This window comes from Puma concolor, chromosome F2, assembly GCF_028749965.1.
Source record: "Puma concolor isolate L17-30 chromosome F2, mPumCon1.1.hap2, whole genome shotgun sequence".
In the NCBI taxonomy this organism is placed as follows: domain Eukaryota; kingdom Metazoa; phylum Chordata; class Mammalia; order Carnivora; family Felidae; genus Puma; species Puma concolor.
The window spans coordinates 38,872,798-38,891,108 of record NC_141684.1 but is presented as its reverse complement, the minus strand read 5'-3'; the positions used below and the strand labels follow the sequence as shown (position 1 = coordinate 38,891,108).

Genomic DNA, 18,311 nt, shown 5'->3' with positions numbered 1-18,311 from the left:
ATGAGTTACCTGGCACACTCCCACTTCAGGACCAGTGACTTTGCAGTTGGTTGCCTCTAACCTGGTATATTCTGCACCCAGATATCCTCATTTCCTTCTAGTTTTATTCAAGTGTCATTTTCTCAATGAAGAAACCTAATACATCAACCACTTCACCCCACCCCTGAGATTTCCTATCTCACTTCCTTGCTTTATTTTTTCTCCTGTAGAACTTCTTACCATCCAACATAATAGATGTTCGTTATTTATTTCTCTTCTTTTTTTTTTAGTTTTATTATTTTTTCGGAGTTCATAATTTATTTACTTAAATTCTACACTGTAATGCTCTTCTTTATTACCTCTCTTCCTCATTAGAATGTAAGCTCAATAAAGAGACATTTTCACCTTTTTTTACTGCTACAACCTCGGCACCTAGAACAGTCACTAGTACAGAGTAGGTGCTCAGTAAACATTTGAGGAATGAATGAAATGCACTCCTGTAAAAAGCAAAGCTTCCCAGTCACAGTAATAGTTGGCTTGACAAATGTCATGAATGACAGCAACTCATTTATTCATACTCTGAAAATAAATACCAAGCATGACTTTACAGAGGGCTAGAGAGCTGAAGAACAGCTACAGTAAATAATAATGTAGTCATATTTTCTCAAGCCTAAAAGGAGACATCTATGATCTTCCCTTCAAAATTTAGGAATAAAGTTATGATCTGATTTAATACATTAAAGAGACTCTAGGAGATTACATTGCTGTTATTGCTGATGCTAAATAAGTAAGCAATATTGTCTAAAATCATACTGTTACTCTTCTAAGTTTTCCACTAGAATATTCAATTCCAGTCTATGAGGGTGGATATAAAACTTTCCTTATGTTTAAACAAAAAACAAGCTGAATACGGTACTACTATGCACCTGAGGATCTATTATCTAAAAGATCTTCGGATATTTTATAAACATCAATCAATGCTGTGCAAAGAAAGCTAAGAGGGAATAGGCAATTAGATACTGTGAAGAAATGGAGGCAATCAGAAGAAATACAGTGGTGGCAGTGACACAAGCTAAGCAGGAGGTATGGATAATCTGGGTAAGTGCCATGGAAAAATAAATATCATGATTGGACTTGAGGCAAATGGAAACAGTTCAAATTGGCTTCGTACAGTACACTGTGGAACATATGATGTCCATATGTCCATTACCAACAAACTGAAACATGGAAAATAACAAAAGCCAATGCTGTGATGGCTACAAGAACACACCCAGTGCCAGTCTCCACCACACCACAGCAGCATAACTTACTACAGCTGCCAGGTAAGCTGGCTAAGGAGTCAGAAGCAATAAGAAAAAGGGAAAGACCAAACTATAAACTGTTCTTTCCCTACAGAAAAAAAGCTGGGGTCTACACTAAAATGTAGAATGTGGCCACAATAAATGCTGAAAAGTGCCATTTTTTAAATTATTATTTTTTTTTTGCCATAGACAGTTTCCAAAAGTATAAAATACTTTAGAATTAAAGAGGTCAGCATTTTATCCAAAACTATAAATGATTTAAAATCCAAGAAACTAAATAAGAGTGAATCAGTACGTTAAAAAAATAATAGGAGAGAATAACAAGTTTAAAGAATTGTAAATGTGACCTTTCAAGTTTGAAATACAGACTAGAGAACTAAAATGGACCAAAAGATGTGCAGGAATCCATTGTTTTATGTGAGTGCTAAGAAGTCTCCCAAATTTTCTTTCTATATTCTCTAATGCCCAAAGTGATTCATCTTCAGGACACAACCAGAGTTGAAATAAAAGAAGTAGTGCTTACGCAAATGTCATGAAGGACCAATTTACACAGCAAAGCCAAACCTATAAAAACCTTAAAAAAGCAATATTAACATGTCAGAGCCTATCTGGTGGTCCTGATCTTTTCAACCAATCAAAGCCAGACATTGCCAGCCAGGTGAACTACATAAAAATAATCTCAGCTCTAATTCAGAAATATATTGGTTGCCACTCACTGAAACTACATAGTAATAAAATCCAGCAGTTAAAAATACATAACTATTTTATAGTAAATATCAATGTCATTCCTGTTTCAACCTGACTTCCCATTCTACCCCCAAACCCCCAAACTTGAAACCAAGTACAATTTCTTGAGTAGCTGGAGTGTGGTTAAAGAAAGGAAGCTATGCTTGTTTGCATGGAATCTGCCATTTCCTCCCTGCCAAAACACTTGTTTAAAAAGTCATGTAATATTTCTATTAAATTGTAAATGCAGCCGACAAGGAAATGGCCTACTGGCAGTGTATTACCTTTGTGGCAGTGCCAACGGGCCTACAGCAAAATAGTGCACATGATAATTTCAACATGCATTCCCAAGTAACAAAATTGTGCTTTACATAAATACCACAGAACCTGAGCAAGATCCAGAAAAAGCAATGAAAATTTGCCCAAGCTTTCATGCTTGCCTATATCAATTGTATGTCATAACTAAAGCAAAATAGAAAAGCATCTACATATGTCCAGGAAGCTTGTGAAGTTAGATCATATAACCCTGGGAAAACGATTGCAACTTAAATCTGTGTATTTCTTGTTAACCACTGTAACAACTCACTAATAAAAATTAAGAAAAACTGTGGGTATCAAATGAACCAAAATGTACTAACTACATACAAGTCCTTAAAGACCATAATGCAACTTATTAACAGGAACATATGTTCAGTGTAAGCCGCAATTGTTATGTTAAATTACTTCTTCCTTTGATATCATTCATTTGATTACAGAACTTAAGAGATTCACAAACCTTCCAATTAAAATGGTGACCTTTAGTTTATAAGTCACTTACTGCAATGCTTATAAAGTCACCTCTGATCATTTATCCCTTACCTTTCATTATATAACAAAACTACATGTAATTGTGCTACGTAAATGATCCCAGATGTAATGAAGATGATTCTACTTATGTAAAAGTTATACTGAAAACAAAGTTAGTATAAAAAGTAATTAATTTGTAATCAATACAGTCCTCTAGAACAGCTGAAGAATTCTATTCTTCAGGGATTTAACTAAAATACATATATTTTAAGTCAGTTATATCTTACTCATATTTTAAAATATGCCTGTTCAACCATAATTTCAAAAGTCAAATTTGTTACAGATAGCACTTCCTCCAAAAATTTTATAAATTTTTAGTTATTACACACTTGAATTACAGAGTCAACACCTGCCCTCAAATACTTTCCAAGCCTCCCAACACACACACACACACACACACACACACACACACACACACACACACCCTTACATATTTATGTCCTCTAAAATTAATGCTAGCTTAGGTCTCTAACCTAAACAGTTTCTCTGACCGGTTCCAAAATAAAACAAAACTTACTGTGACCAGTATAGTAGGCCTATACAATTGCTTTTAAGACATTAAGGCTTGGCAATTATATTCCCATTAGCAAACCAAAGCTACTGCCCAGAGGCCAATGCTAAGGGTGCTCACTAAGTCTTTCTGATCTTCAACAAAGGAACAGGATCTAAAGTACAAAAAAAATTATATCAATTTAAAATTTAAATGTCAAATAAATAAACTAAGCTTAGTAAAAGTTTAAAAGGCAAGCTATAAGTAACGACAAGCCTTTCAAGTTGTATTTCATTAGCATTTACTTACTTTCATTTTTTAATTTATTTTACTGACTCTTATTCTAAGTTATAAGTACAACATTTATTATTGTAAGAAAGAAGAATCTGAGCCTGCCAGGTTTCAGTATTTATACCAAAGAAATATCTTTGAGATAGGAAATGGAATTGAGCACATATTAACAAAAATCTTTAACGGATGCTCTTATGTATAAGTCATTCTGCCAGGTTCATTTACACACACAAAGAAGAAACATACCTGCACTTAAAACTGAGATCTGGTAGGGGAAATAAGACAATTACAAAACTATGATAATACACAGTAAGTTAAAAAGTACCATAAGAAAGTCATAAGAAAAGTGATATGAGAATTCAGAGAAATAAAAGATTTTTTTAGTCAGTGATAAGGATATTTGGACAGTAACTAGACATACCTAAAACTAACCTTTCTAGAAATAAAACAGTGTGGTGGGGGAGGAATCATATACAGATGCCATATACATATATATTTACTCATTCCAGATTAAAATACAGAACAATGATACATTGTGATAAATAGTAAACAAAATCATATCCTAAATTTACAATATACTAAGAAACTCATTTGTGAAGCATTGGTATTATTATTGAGAGCCACAGTTCTGAACCTTTTTGGGTCACTTGAAAACTATGAACTCATAGCAGAAAAATGCACATCTGCACAAACACCAATATTAAAATACAACTTCAGGGGTCCACTGATGCTATGAATTCTCTGCCCCAGAAAAAAAGCTCATTCTAATCTCTTGTGAATCATGAATTTCCATAACTGAGCTAGTATATAGTGAAAATGAAGTAGAAAACATCAGTCTACCCTGAGGTTAGAAAAGAGAGTCCATGAGGCACTTGGGTGGCTCAATCAATTGACTCAAGACTCTTGATTTTGGCTCAGGTCATGATCTCACGGTTGTGAGATCAAGTCCTGTGTGGGGCTCTATGATGACAGAACAAAGCCTGCTTGAGACTCCCCCACTCCTCAAATAAATAAACATTAAAAAAGAAAATATAAACACTGTAAAGAAAGAAAAGAAAAGAAAAGAGAAAAGAAGAAAGGAAAGGAAAGGAAAGGAAAGGAAAGGAAAGGAAAGGAAAGGAAAGGAAAGGAAAGGAAAGGAAAGGAAAGGAAAGGAAAAAGGAAAGGAAAGGAAAGTCATGTATCTCTGCCTTAATGGACTCGTTCTATCTTGCTTTATAAATACAAGTTACAATCCAATTCTGGGTCACAAAATCAATTCGGATTACCTTTTTTGTTTAATGAAAGTATGAAGTAGAAGATTCACACACCTGAAACAAATTGTACGTAAAACAGTACTTATCTATACATGTGCAAAATGGGTCACAACACAAAACATATTTTATGGTATGGACCACAGTCAAAAAAAAAGTGTCAAATGCTAATGCCACCTTTTAATTATTAATAAATCAATGTAAATTGTGTACTGTAAACGTTCCTAAATACAGAGAAATACTGCCTTTGCCGATATCCTACATTAAAATCCTGAAAAGATGGATTCTAGCATAATTCTTTCAGTAATTCTCAATAATTCTTTAAAGCATGATTCTTTCTTAATGATTCCTTCTCTAAGCAATACTTAATGTAAACATGACTTCAAAACGACAATTCATATTCATGTAATTTGTATGTCAGTAGGAAGATGAGGACTGCTTCCTCAACAGTGACCAAACTATTCATGTTTACAAAGCACATGGCAACACAACACCAACAGCAAGGTTTGAATCTAAGTCAACAGTGGGAATTGGTCTTTCCTGTGAAACCCTCAGGGGTGACCCCCCAGCAGGCCTAAACAAGAGAAGAAGAGATCTATTTATTCTGTTCTCTTTGTCTGTTCGTCTCTTCAAGAATAATAACTCTGACTGGACAGAAATATGTTGAAAGTGTCACTGTAATAAACCTTAATCCCCAATTTAGGGGCTGGAATGCCTGATACTCCCACATGTACAGGACCACAGGGCAGAAGAACTCTAACTTTCAAATAGAGTGAAAAACCATATGCCCTGGAAGTAGTATTGAAATCCTCCAATGATCCAATTTGTCCCACTCCTCCAGATCCTTGGCTATATCTGATCTAAAAGTAATGGTTAACAGAATAAAGTATCACTTACTTAATCAGGCAGAAAAACGTAGGGAACAGACAAGGGGTAAGAAAGTCAATATTAAAAGAAAGAAAAGCACAGGGAAAGCAAAGCAAATGGGGGGAGAGGACCATGTGAGCATTCATGTGCGTGCACTGTCAGGGGACAGGGAACAAAGTAAAGGCAACAGTGAGAGAGAGAAAAAAAAAAAAAAAGGAAGATGAGGATAAGTTCAAAGGAGAAAAATAAGTGAGGCATGTAATGACAAAATAATAAAACTCATATTTATAGTCTTATGATCCTATATAATTTGTAATATACATACATATAATTAAAGTTTTTACAGTGTATGGTCTCATACTCTATACAACTGAATATATTTATCTACGCCGCTCTCCCCACAACAGAAAGCTAAATAATTTTAACATTAGAATGCCAGTTCCACCGGACTGGAAGTTCCAAGGGAATAGGACACACGCCCGCTCTGCTTACCACTACATCCTCAAAGTCCGATCAGCAAATGATAAATGTGCACTAAACATGTATAGAAGGAGATAAAGGAAAGAGGAACGTACAGGAAGAAAATTCCAGGGTACTTTCTTCAAAAATCACACACCCATACTTAAATGACATTTAGTTTCGATACAAAATAAGCAATGTAGTTAAGTATAACAGATCTATACTCCAAGTAGTCTAAAAGTCAAATTTCCTGTCTCCACATTAGAACATGCATTTCTTATACTTTAACATTAATACCAAATCAAAAATATTTTATTATTATGGATTAAATTTATATTACTACTAAAATGAGTATGTCCCACCATAAAAATATACACAATTACAAGGTAGATAAGTTTGAAAAGTGTTATTCTCATTACTAAAGGAGTCATTAAAAATTTTTTTTCAGTATTTATTTTTTTTCCAATATATGAAATTTATTGTCAAATTGGTTTCCATACAACACCCAGTGCTCATCCCAAAAGGTGCCCTCCTCAATGCCCACCACCCACCCTCCCCTCCCTTCCACCCCCCATCAACCCTCAGTTTGTTCCCAGTTTTTAAGTCTCTTATGCTTTAGCTCTCTCCCACTCTAACATCTTTTTTTAAATTATTTTAAAAATAATAATTTAAAATGATTTGCACCTATTAAATATTTACACACCTTCATCAGAACACACCTACTGCCCAAATAAAGTAATATATATAAATACAAATAAGCAACCCTCTATTTGTAGACCAGTAAGTCATTTGCATGTAAACAGGAAGTAAAAACCATTTGACTCAAAGATCTCCCAATAGACTGATTTTGAAGGAAGAATTACAAAGGGACTTAGAGTATTAGACTTGGGGTGCAAAGAATAATAGGGGACAGCTGGAAGGATAATAAAGCAGTAAAAAGTCAAATGATTCAGAGATCTCAGCCAGCAAATAGAAATAAAGCAGATTAATACCAGAGAAAAGTCAATAAAAATGAGAACAGAAACTTAACAACAAAAAACAACCAACCCAATTTTCTTCACATAGGATATACCAATGGAAAGATACTCAACATCACTGGTTATTTGGGAAAAACAAATCAAAACTGAGATACCTGTTCACACTCACTAGGATGACTATTACCAAAAAGACAGAAAGTAAATGTCAGAAAGAATGTGGAAAAACCGGAACCACTGGAAATAACTGCTGGTGAGAATGTAAAATGGTACAGCTACTGTGAAAAAACTACGGAAGTTCCCCCCAAAATTATACATAATATAATCCAGCAATCCCCATTCCGGGTATACACCCATAAGAATCAAAAGCAGTCTCAAAGTAATAATTGTATACCCGTGTTCACAGTAGCATTATATACAACAGCCAAAATGGGAAAGCAACCCAAGTGTCAGTCAGTGGACGAATAGATAAACAAAGTGTGGTATATACATACAAGAGAATATTATTCAGCTTTAAAAAGGAAGGAAATGCTGACACATGGTACAACATGAATGAACCTTTAAAACATTATGCTGAGTGAAATAATTCAGACACAAAAGGACAGATATTGCATGATTCCACTTCTATTAGGTACTCAGAACAGTCAAACTCAGAGACCAAAAGTGGAATGGTGGTGACAAAATGCTGTGGGGAGGAGATAATGAAGAGCTACTGTTTAACGGGTACAGAGTTTCAGTTTGGGATGATAAAATTTTCTGGAAATGGATAGTGTGATTGTTACACAACAGCATGAGTGTACTTAATGCTGCTGAATTGTATACTTAAAAGTGATTAAAATGATAAATGTTATGTTCTGTATATTTTACCACAATAAAAAAATTGGGAACAGAAAGACTAGGAGATATTAGTCCTAATATTAGTCACTATTAATCTTAAACTGTATATAATTTAAAAGAAGAGAGAAAATTATAGAAGGTGTAGTGGTTGAAAGGTAGCCCCCAAAAGATGTGTCCTTGTCATGATCCCCAGAACCTCTGAATGTGACCTCATTTGGAAAAGAAAGGTAGTTGCAGATGTAATGTCAAGGAACTGAAAGGAGGCTATCACCCGGGATTATCCATGTAGTCCCTAAAAACAATGACAAGTGTCCTTTTAAGAGACAGACAGAGGGAAATTTGAGGAGAAGGTAATGTGAAGATGTAAGCAGAGATGGAACAATGCAGTTACAATTCAAGGAATGCCAAGGATTGCCAGCAGCCACCAAAAGCTAGAAGAGCAAAGAATGGATTCTCTCTTAGAGCCTCTGGAAGCAGAGCAACGCTGTGAACACCCTGATTGTGAAAGAATACATTTCTGTTGTTTAAAGCTACCAGATTTCTGGTAATTTATTGAGGCGGCCCTAAGAATCTATTGTGGGGGTAAAAAGATAAAATAAAAAGTAAGAAAGTGATCCTTGTAAGCATAGAACAAGTCATTCAAGCCAAAATTTAGCTATGAAAGCCAAGAGGAAAAGAGGGTACCTGGGTTTCACCATTAAGCCACGTGACGTCTGGTGAACATGAGTGCTGACGGCAAACTGCTGAGGCCAGCCTCCCATCCTGGGCAGGGCAGCAGTGAGGTTTGCCTACAAGCTCCTGGCCAGGCGTATGGGGAATCTGGAGCAGCACATCCATAGGGTCAGACCACAGAGAATGGCTGCACCCTGCTATCTCAGGCTTTAAGACGGAGGCTTTCAGCCAGGATGTTTCTGTGAATTAACAGTCCCATATTCCTTCATCTACTCCCAAATAAAATGAAGATACCTGTCTTTTGCTCATCATGTTAAATGCCTATAGGGAATCTTCCAAGAGGCAGTGCCTGCACCCCACACTAAGACGGGCCAGCTATCTACTGAGCCATATACAGTAGGGACTGGGAGAGGGCAGATGTGTAAATATGCCAGGTGGGGCATTACTCAACTACCACCCCTCCTCAAGCCTAGTCTTCTAGAATTCAGCCAAATTTGATCATTAATTAGACAGGAAGGAGGTCATTGATTCATTTTTATTTATAAAAAATGGATAACTCAGTTTCACTCCTTTGATGGAGATTTAATATCTCCTTTTTTTTTTTTTTTTTAAGAAATCTTGTTGGATCAGGAGTATACCTGGAGTATACTTGTAAAAGTAGTAGTGCCATGTGATTTGAGGTAGGGGCAAGCTACTGTGTGTTTTGTTTTTTAATATGCAGTATAGAGGGTGATTTTTTCCTAATGTCTGTGTTTACTTTGCATGTACTGGATCATTTATTTCACGTATTAAAACGCACTATTTCCCCAAAAGGGGTAGGAGTAAAGAGGCAAGTTGTAGAAAACAGCAAGGTTAAGGAAAGAAAGATAACATCATTTTCAAAAACATTCATCAAAAGTAACTTTTCCATGTTGAAATTATCTACAGGGTTCTTTTTTTCATAAGTAAGTGATGTAAGGATATAGGGAGACAGACGGAGAGACAAAGAGAGATCTTTTTTTAGTCTAAAGTAATTCCTAATTTACTCTCAAACAGATTGTCAAGCTGTATATAAGTTGAATTTCCTGAAAATTGCCATTTAAATGCCTCCAATTGTCTCCTTAAGTCACATTTGACAAGTCTTCCTAAAATATACAATATATGTCTATATTTTATCTTTAAAAGGTAATAAACATTCATATTGTGTTGTGTAGAAGTACAATTCTTAGTTTGATTTTTATTTTCTTTCCTTCAGTTGATGCCAAGCTATCTTCAGTCACAGTACTTTCTCTCTCAAACAGTTCTTAGTCTGACTCAAACACTTCTGTCCTTACCCCTTTCTCTATGCCAAGCAATGGGTAATCAAACACAAAAGACTGTAAAACAAAAGAAATCAAAACCAAAACTGTATTTAAAAGAATCAACAGGGTCTTAGTGATGTCTATGAAACAAAGTGCCTGGGTTTGGTAGTGGGGTACAGGGACAGACATTTAAAAAATAATACTATTCACTCATTTCCTGATTATTTGGTAATTATATTTCCTATAGAGCTGAGAAAGAGGTAGATCTCCAAAGAAGTATGTGGTTAACCAAATTCAAAATTAAAATTTTAAATCCCTTTGTTTATTTAACTGACCAAAATTAATTCAGTTTCTTTATATTTAACTTTTTAAAATAAACTGGATTTCGATAAAACTTGTTTCATTTAACATTTTGAGTTTTACTTCCATCTGTTGTTATTCCTTAATCTGTCATTACTGCTTAATTTTAATCTATTTGCTGGATGTACATTTATAAGCACATTTTCATCCTTTTCCTATTTACAAAGCTTTACATGTTTTAATGTGATTTCATCATTGCCTTTTACTAGACACATAATTATTACTCTTACCACAGCAAAGATATAATCTGTACACACTACGAGTTTCTCTTTTAAAAAGAGAGAGAAAGCAAGCTGTATAAAAACTAACAAATTAGTATCCCTTGCCATCAAACAAATCCAGTGTTTTTAGTAGCTCTTTTTATTAGCAAATTCCTCCATGAATATCTATATCCCCAATACTTCTTATTCTCCCTGAGGAATGATTAAAGATAAGCATCAATCTTTGACCAATGATAAACCAAAGTGTATAAAACAAATGACCTCAGCCTTCACACCTTCAAAAGACCCATTTTCAATTCACTATCAAGTTCCAATTTGATCGCTTTCACTTTCTAATTTAGTGCCATCTTTAAGTTCTTCATATCCCTCAGGCTATGACACTCAAAACATATGTCCTACAAAAAGCTTAATCAGTGAAAGCCACGATATTAATTTGTGGCTATTTAGGCAGGAGCAACTCCATTCTAAATTATCAAAAATGGATGCATCTCTTCTTGACCCGAATTTTTGCTGGCCAAAGCAAGCACGACCTGGGTCTCAAGCAGGCCGCCTGGAGCCTGGGCATACTTAGAAGGACGGTATGTCTGAGAATAAGACTAGGAAACCAACACCCAGTTCACTCAGCCAGCCTCGTTGTTCCTATGACATACCTCTAGAGGGTAGGCATAGTGGGAAGGGCTATCATCTTGTAACAACAGCCAAAGGGAATTGCAGAAGGACTAGGATGTGGAGGCTAGGGAAGCTGGCCTACCACATCCTAACTAGCGTCCTGTTCCAGATAGCCAACTAAATGCAGTAAATTATATACTATCCTTTACTTATCTTAAAAGAACTAGCATTCTTTGCCTCCATCTGTTGTAGTGGTCTTTCCATCACTCACATCCTCATTCCACTGTGACAACTTTATAAACTATTGGTAATCTCATACGCCAACATTGCTACAAAAAAAAAAAAAAAATGGCAGGGAACACGAAAAATTTGCCCATATTTCTTCCCACTCTGAAAAATTTAGAAGGTTCCTATTTTAACATAATAATTATAATTATGAAATTAAAATGTTTGCTGATTTTTATTTTTGCTAGCCACTCCTTCATCTGCATAGAGTTGACATATAAACACAAAAGATATTTCTTTTTTGTCAAGGCAAGAAATGGACTAACATGAATTCCTCTCTCAGTTCTGCCGTTTATAAGCTGTATCACCTTAACAAAAAATGTAATTTTTTAAGTATCCATTTCACCCAATCCACTCATTAAAATGGAGATTAAAATATGTATTTTGGGGCTCCTGGGTGGCTCAGTCAGTGGGCATTGACTTTGGCTCAGGTCATGATCTCACATTCCGTGGGATTAAGCCCCATGTCAGGCTTTGAGCAGACAGCATGGAACCTGCTTGGAATTCTCTCTCACTCTCTCCCTGCCCTTCCCCCACTTGCACTTTCTCTCTCTCAAAATAAATAAACTTAAAAAACATAATTATTTCACAGAGTGGTTAAAGTGAGAAAATTGTTTAATTAAAAACAGAAAACTTCAGGGATGCCTGGGTGGCTCTGTCAATTGAGCGTCTGACTCTTGATTTCAGCTCAGGTCGTGATCCCAGGGTCATAGTATCAAGCCCCAAGTCGGGCTCTACACTCAGCTTGAGTTTTTTTTCTCTCTCTCCCTCCCCCTGCCACTCCCCCACTCACAAGCACTCACATGCTCTCTCTCTAAAAAAAAGGAAACTTCACTATTTCACTCACTAATCTGAGTTTCATATACAGCCAACTCTCTTATACCTTAACTACAGCTTTACTGGCTCTCTAATAACACTGAGATTCTGAAATAATCGGTTTGGGTCAGGGCCCAGGCATCAGTATTTTTTCAAAGCTCTCCAGGTAACGGCTATGTAGGAAGTGTGAAAAACACTGTCTAGCTCCCTGATCCGTTCATTTCCTATACCCTCTCCTCTCTTTTCAGGTTACACCCCATTGTAACCACCAGAACAACTCTCTCAACAGTATCCTTCAATGCCCTGGAGCCCCATCGTTTCAAGACACTCATTCATTTCACCTCAAACCTGAGCTCAAGGCCATAATGTGCTGTGCTCCACTGCTGAGCACTGCTAGAGCAAGGCTAGAGCAAAGAACTGTATTGGTGACAATACAATTCTCACTTTCCAACTTTGGCTGTGTCCTCAACAATCCTTTTTTCTCTCTTGGACAGCTCTTTCTTTTTTCCTCCCACCCAACCTCCCACCAAACTAAACTTTGATGAGCAGTAAATACTATTAATTTTATCAAAATTCTATCCTTGAATACATACCTTTTTAATATTCTTTATGACAAAATGAGAAATGCACACAAAGCATTTGCCTCACATACAGAAGAACGGTGATTATCTTGAGGAAAAGCACTTGTGTGACAGAACTGCAAGCCAAACAAGCTGCAACTTGTTACCAAGGAACAACTGACAGAAAAGCGATGGCAATTCAGACTTGGACATAGGACTGACATTTTCTCAAAAATGAATCGTGCGAATCTGTCATTTCAAGGAAACTATCGTATTTGCCGCCAATGATAAAATGTGAGCTTTGGAAAACTTGTACCCACCACGTGACCTTAACAGCTTCTCAGTACTTGCAGTTCATACTCTCATTTGTAGAAAGCAGTTCACAGACATGAGAAAAGTTAAATAATGATAACACAATTTAAGTAGCAACTTAAAACCATACTGTTTGGAAATGCACAAGGCGACACTTGATAAACTGTCCAAAGAACTTGCAGAGCCCAGAATTGCCTATATACAAATTATGAGGAAAACAAGAAATTTACTTAGGTGGTGGCTACCAAGGAAGGCTCTATATACAAATAATATCTGAGCTGAGACTTGAATGAGTAGGATTTAGACTTGTAGGAAAAAAGTGAGATAGACCGATGACTGATAGAATTTTAAAGAGAAATACTGTCTTCAAGTATATTTTTGCTATTTCACATGTGTTAATTCAAACTGCCAAATGATACTTTAAGATCCTAGAAGTCGGGAACCACATATTACAACTATTTACTATCAGACAACTTCAGGGTCAAATTTAATACGTTCATCTTTGTGGTTAGAAAAAAAAGATCTACACAAGCAGGAAACAGAACAGTAATAATCTAAGTCCTAGGTTAAATCTCAGCTCTGGCACCTGGCTAGGTTGCCTTGGATAATTCAGTTAACCTCATTAACTCAAATTCAAATACACCTAGTTTGAGGATCACCCTAAAAACATCATAACTAAAAGTACTAAAGATAACTAATAATCAGAAAAGAAATGAGAATCTGTGTTGCTGGTTTTATGCTGATCTTGTCATTTTTTATTATTTTGCAAACGAACAATTCATGTCATTTTTATTTTTCACCTTAAAAGAAATTAATATACACCAGGAAGATGATACATATTATATATAATTTTATTACTCGAAGAATTCTCTTTAAAGTGGGAGACAGACTTTTAAATATTTTCAGCACAGTACACTATTACTTATATTATTGAAATTCAATCTACAATAATACTGTATATCAGAAATTAATTCCAATTTATTCTTCTTCAGATGTTCCAAAATACTACATTCTCTTTCCTCCCATCTATTTACTTCACACATTTCTCCAGTCAGCCTGACGCCATCTTTTCTTCTCTATACACACACACTCACTCCCTCTCTCTCTCTCTCTCTTTCTCTCTCTCTCTCTCTTCATTCTTCTATCTTTTCTTCTTGAGGTGATTCCAGCCACTAGAGGGCAATAAGTTCACAAACACAGATGTACTTATCAATAATGAATTGAGATTCACATATGAAAAAACCTAAGAACTGTATCATCACAAACCCTGAAGCACAGGCAATTAGACTTGAATATGTAAGGTACATACTTCAAACTCAAAAAAATCATCCTGGAAAAGGGAGTTCACAGAAGTGTATAATAATGTTCAAAAAAGGAATTCCAGTTTCTCACTAAGACAACTAAAGAAATAAGATTAATATGCTTACAGGTACATAGCAATATTAGAAATCATGATTTTTAAATATTAATTTCAGATGAGAGAAGAAAAAAAGGAAAACCAAAAACACAGAAAGGTAGAATCCACAGGGTGGGTAGAAAAGTGAGAAATGATTTTTCCAAGGCCTCTACTGCTGCACTGAGAAAACAATGGATGGATTAAAGAATATAGTGGATTTACCAACCCTTTCTTCTACTGAAAAGCAAGGGAATATTTTACACGTATAGTTTGGGGGGAGGAAAATGGTGACTGTAGAGGGACATATAGCCTTCACTTCTTTTCTCACAATTAAGGATGTGGGGGGAGAAAAGTTAATATTGCTAACCTTTAACAGATAATTTTACTGTTTTTTGCACAGAACCTAAATTCAAATCAACTTATTTAATCTGTATTTATTTATTTACACTGACATTACAAAAATGCAAAATTTATATAACATCAACATTTTTAGCAAACCATCATTTTCTTACCCTCATTGGATGTATATCAGCATAAGGTGGTTTTCCTTCAGCCATTTCTATAGAAGTAATGCCAAGGGACCAGATGTCAGCCACACAGTTATAGCCTATTTCTTGAATAACCTCAGGAGCCATCCAAAACGGAGTTCCTATCACAGTGTTGCGTTTTGCCATTGTATCCTGCAAAAACATCACACAGATATAAATACTACTACAAAAACACAAAGGAAATCTGTCAACATATTCTTTAAACTGTATAGTGAAACTCTCAATTACTACAGATTGTATCTGAAATTGACTATTTTTTTAGAATTTCCACTAGAGCTCTGACAGGATATTTTTAAGAATTTTGAATTCTGTAATAACAAAGAATCCACAAGAAACTTATCTCCACCTTCATTAAAGATAGTCATAAAACAGTACTGTAACAATAAAAGCTATAGAAATGGATCAATATAGCTTTCCTTTTTAAACATTCAAGCATTTCAATTACATTTTTTCATATTCATTCAGCATCTCTTAAGTTGTAAATAAAAGTAATAAATAATACTTAAATTATGGATCCTTCTCCCCAAGAACAATGTAGTTACATATTTCTTCCCATTACCCCCTCTAAAAAGTTATCAACATTTAGTCGCAATCAAACCTGGACATATAAGCCAAAAGAGTGTCCAAAATTACTGCACTTACCGTTAACTGACCAGCCACTCCAAAATCAGCCAATTTTGCATGTCCTTCTGTATTGAGGAGAATATTTCCAGCTTTTATATCTCTGTGTATTTTTCTCATGAAGTGCAAATATTCTAGTCCTTTCAAAGTGGATTTAAGAATAGTTGCAATTTCATCTTCTGTTAACTGGAAACAAATATTTGTAAAACTAGAATGAAAAACCATGCTAGATAAACTCTTACAAAAGAGCACTGGTAACTAATCCTTCTTTCTAATGACCACTAAACCTCTAGGAAAAGGCTAAAAGATAAAGAACTGGGGGAGATTCCTGGGTGGCTCAGTCAGTTGAGTATCCGACTCTTGGTTTCAGCTCAGGTCATGATCTCACGGTTCGTGCGTTCGAGCCCCACATTAGACTCTGCACTGACGGCATAGAGCTTCTTGGGATTCTGTCTCTCCCTTTCTCTTCCCCTCCCCTATTCACGTACTCTTTCTCTTTCTCTCTCTCTCTCTCTCTCAAAATAAATAAATTGAAAAAATTGAAAAAAAAAAAACTGGGAACTTCTTTTTCCTCACAAATATTCTTTGTCACTCTTACTACATGTTTTATTGATGAAAAATTTTTTCAATATTAAATTTGCCCTTTCCTTAAAATTAGTGATGTCATTCCTAAAGCACATAGCCTCTCCCAAAAATCATTGTGACCCTAAGAAATCACTATTTCCCACATCTTCTGATACTGAGGTAGCAATATCACAGCTACTTGTCCTGAAAGTAAATTCAGACATTCTTCTCTGTGATGTTGCTAATTCTTGATGAAAAAGAAAATCAACAGTTTTACACAAAGGAAAGGAAACAAAGGTGGCTTGCCAAGAGTCTCCTGCATGAAGTGATTATGCCCATATCACTCCTCCTCTTCTAACCGAGTCATGTCTAAACCCACCCAGATCCTGGATTTCTGGCCATAAGAATGAGACCTCAAAAATGAAAATACCAGAGAAAGACTAGGAAAATGGAAACACAAACTAAGGTTATCAGGGAGAGGATAAGAGGGGAGAAGGGAGAAAAGGTGGTCAAGGAAAGAAGTGGGAAAGGGAACATTCTCAGTAGCTATGGCAATAGAGCCAGATCTCTACCAGCCTTTATGCTAATCATTTTCCATGCATTATCTTATTTATCCTTACGACAACTCTCCAAGATATATACTATTTTTACCAGCAACTGACAAATGAGGAAATTATTGCATTGACGTTCAGTAAATTCCTTCTCCTCATATACAAGATGGAACTAAGATTTGAGCCCTTGTCTGATCATAACCTATGCCTCTCTTGACAAGCCTTGCTCAAGTGCAACTTATGAAAGCCTCTATTTTAAATATACCCACATAATAATAAAAGTTCATGACAATAAAATCTACTTCTCCCTAAAAGTACAACCAGCAAATATAACCCGAACATAAGCTGATGGAAGATGGGAGGAGGGGAGTTCCAATTTATACAAAGATAGAGGACACTACTCTATTTGAGAAAGAAGAAAAGAAGGAAAATTCAAATACCCAACAATGGGATAAAAGGAAGACACAGTACAAATTAAAATTATAAAAATATTATACTACAAAGCTGTAGTAATCAGAACAGTATGGTACTGGCACAAAAAGACATATATATCAATGGAATAGAATAGAAATCCCAGCAATAAAGCTACATGTTTGTGGTCAATTAATCTACATCAAAGGACTCATGAATATACACTGGGAAAGAGACAGTCTTTTCAACAAATGTTACTAGGAAAACTGGACAGATAAATGCAAAAGAATGAAACTGGGCCACTTTCTTACACTATAAACAAAAATAAACTCAAAATGGATTAAAGGCCTAAATGTGAGCCCTGAAACCATAAGATTCCTAGAAGAAAACAGTACATAATTTCTTTCACATCACCATAGAAACCTCTTCCTGGATATGTCTCCTCTGGCAAAGGAAACAAAAGCAAAATTCAACTATTGGGACTACATCAAAAGAAAAAGCTTTTGCAGAGAAAAGGAACCATCAACAAAACAAAAAGGCAACCTACTGAATGAAAGAAGATATTTGCAAAAGATATATCCAATAAGGGGTTAATATCCAAGATATATAAAGAACTTATATAACCCAACACATGCGCGCATGCACACACATACACACACACACACACACCAAAACAAATAATCCAATTAAATATAGGCAGAGGAGCTGAACAGACAGTATTCCAAAGAAGAAATACAGACTGCCAGCAGACACATGAAAAGATACTCAACATCACTAATCATCAGGGAAATGCAAATTAAAACCACAACGAGACATCACTTTATACCCGACAGAGTGGCTAAAATAAAAAACACAAGAAATAATACTGGTGATGATGTAGAGTAAAAGGAACCCTCATACACTGTTAGTGGGAATGCAAATAGGTACAGCCACTGTAGAAAACAGTATGGAGTTCCTTTAAAAAAATTAAAAATAGAATTACTATATGATCCAGTAATACCACTAATGGGTACTTACCCAAGGAAAATGAAAACACTAATTCAAAAAAATATATGCAACCCTATGTTTATTGTAGCATTAAG

General features: G+C 35.5%; 1 protein-coding gene across 1 annotated transcript in view; it reads right to left on the bottom strand.

Moving 5' to 3' along the window:
* The window catches only part of STK3 (serine/threonine kinase 3), a 287,866-nt gene that overhangs the window by 186,612 nt on the left and 82,943 nt on the right, over positions 1-18,311 (bottom strand). Inside the window, exons 5-6 of the mRNA XM_086694926.1 lie at positions 15,725-15,889; positions 15,047-15,214 (exon numbers count right to left, since the gene is read on the bottom strand). Coding sequence (XP_086551052.1) covers positions 15,047-15,214; positions 15,725-15,889 — 333 coding nt within the window. The remainder of the gene's footprint in view (positions 1-15,046; positions 15,215-15,724; positions 15,890-18,311) is intronic.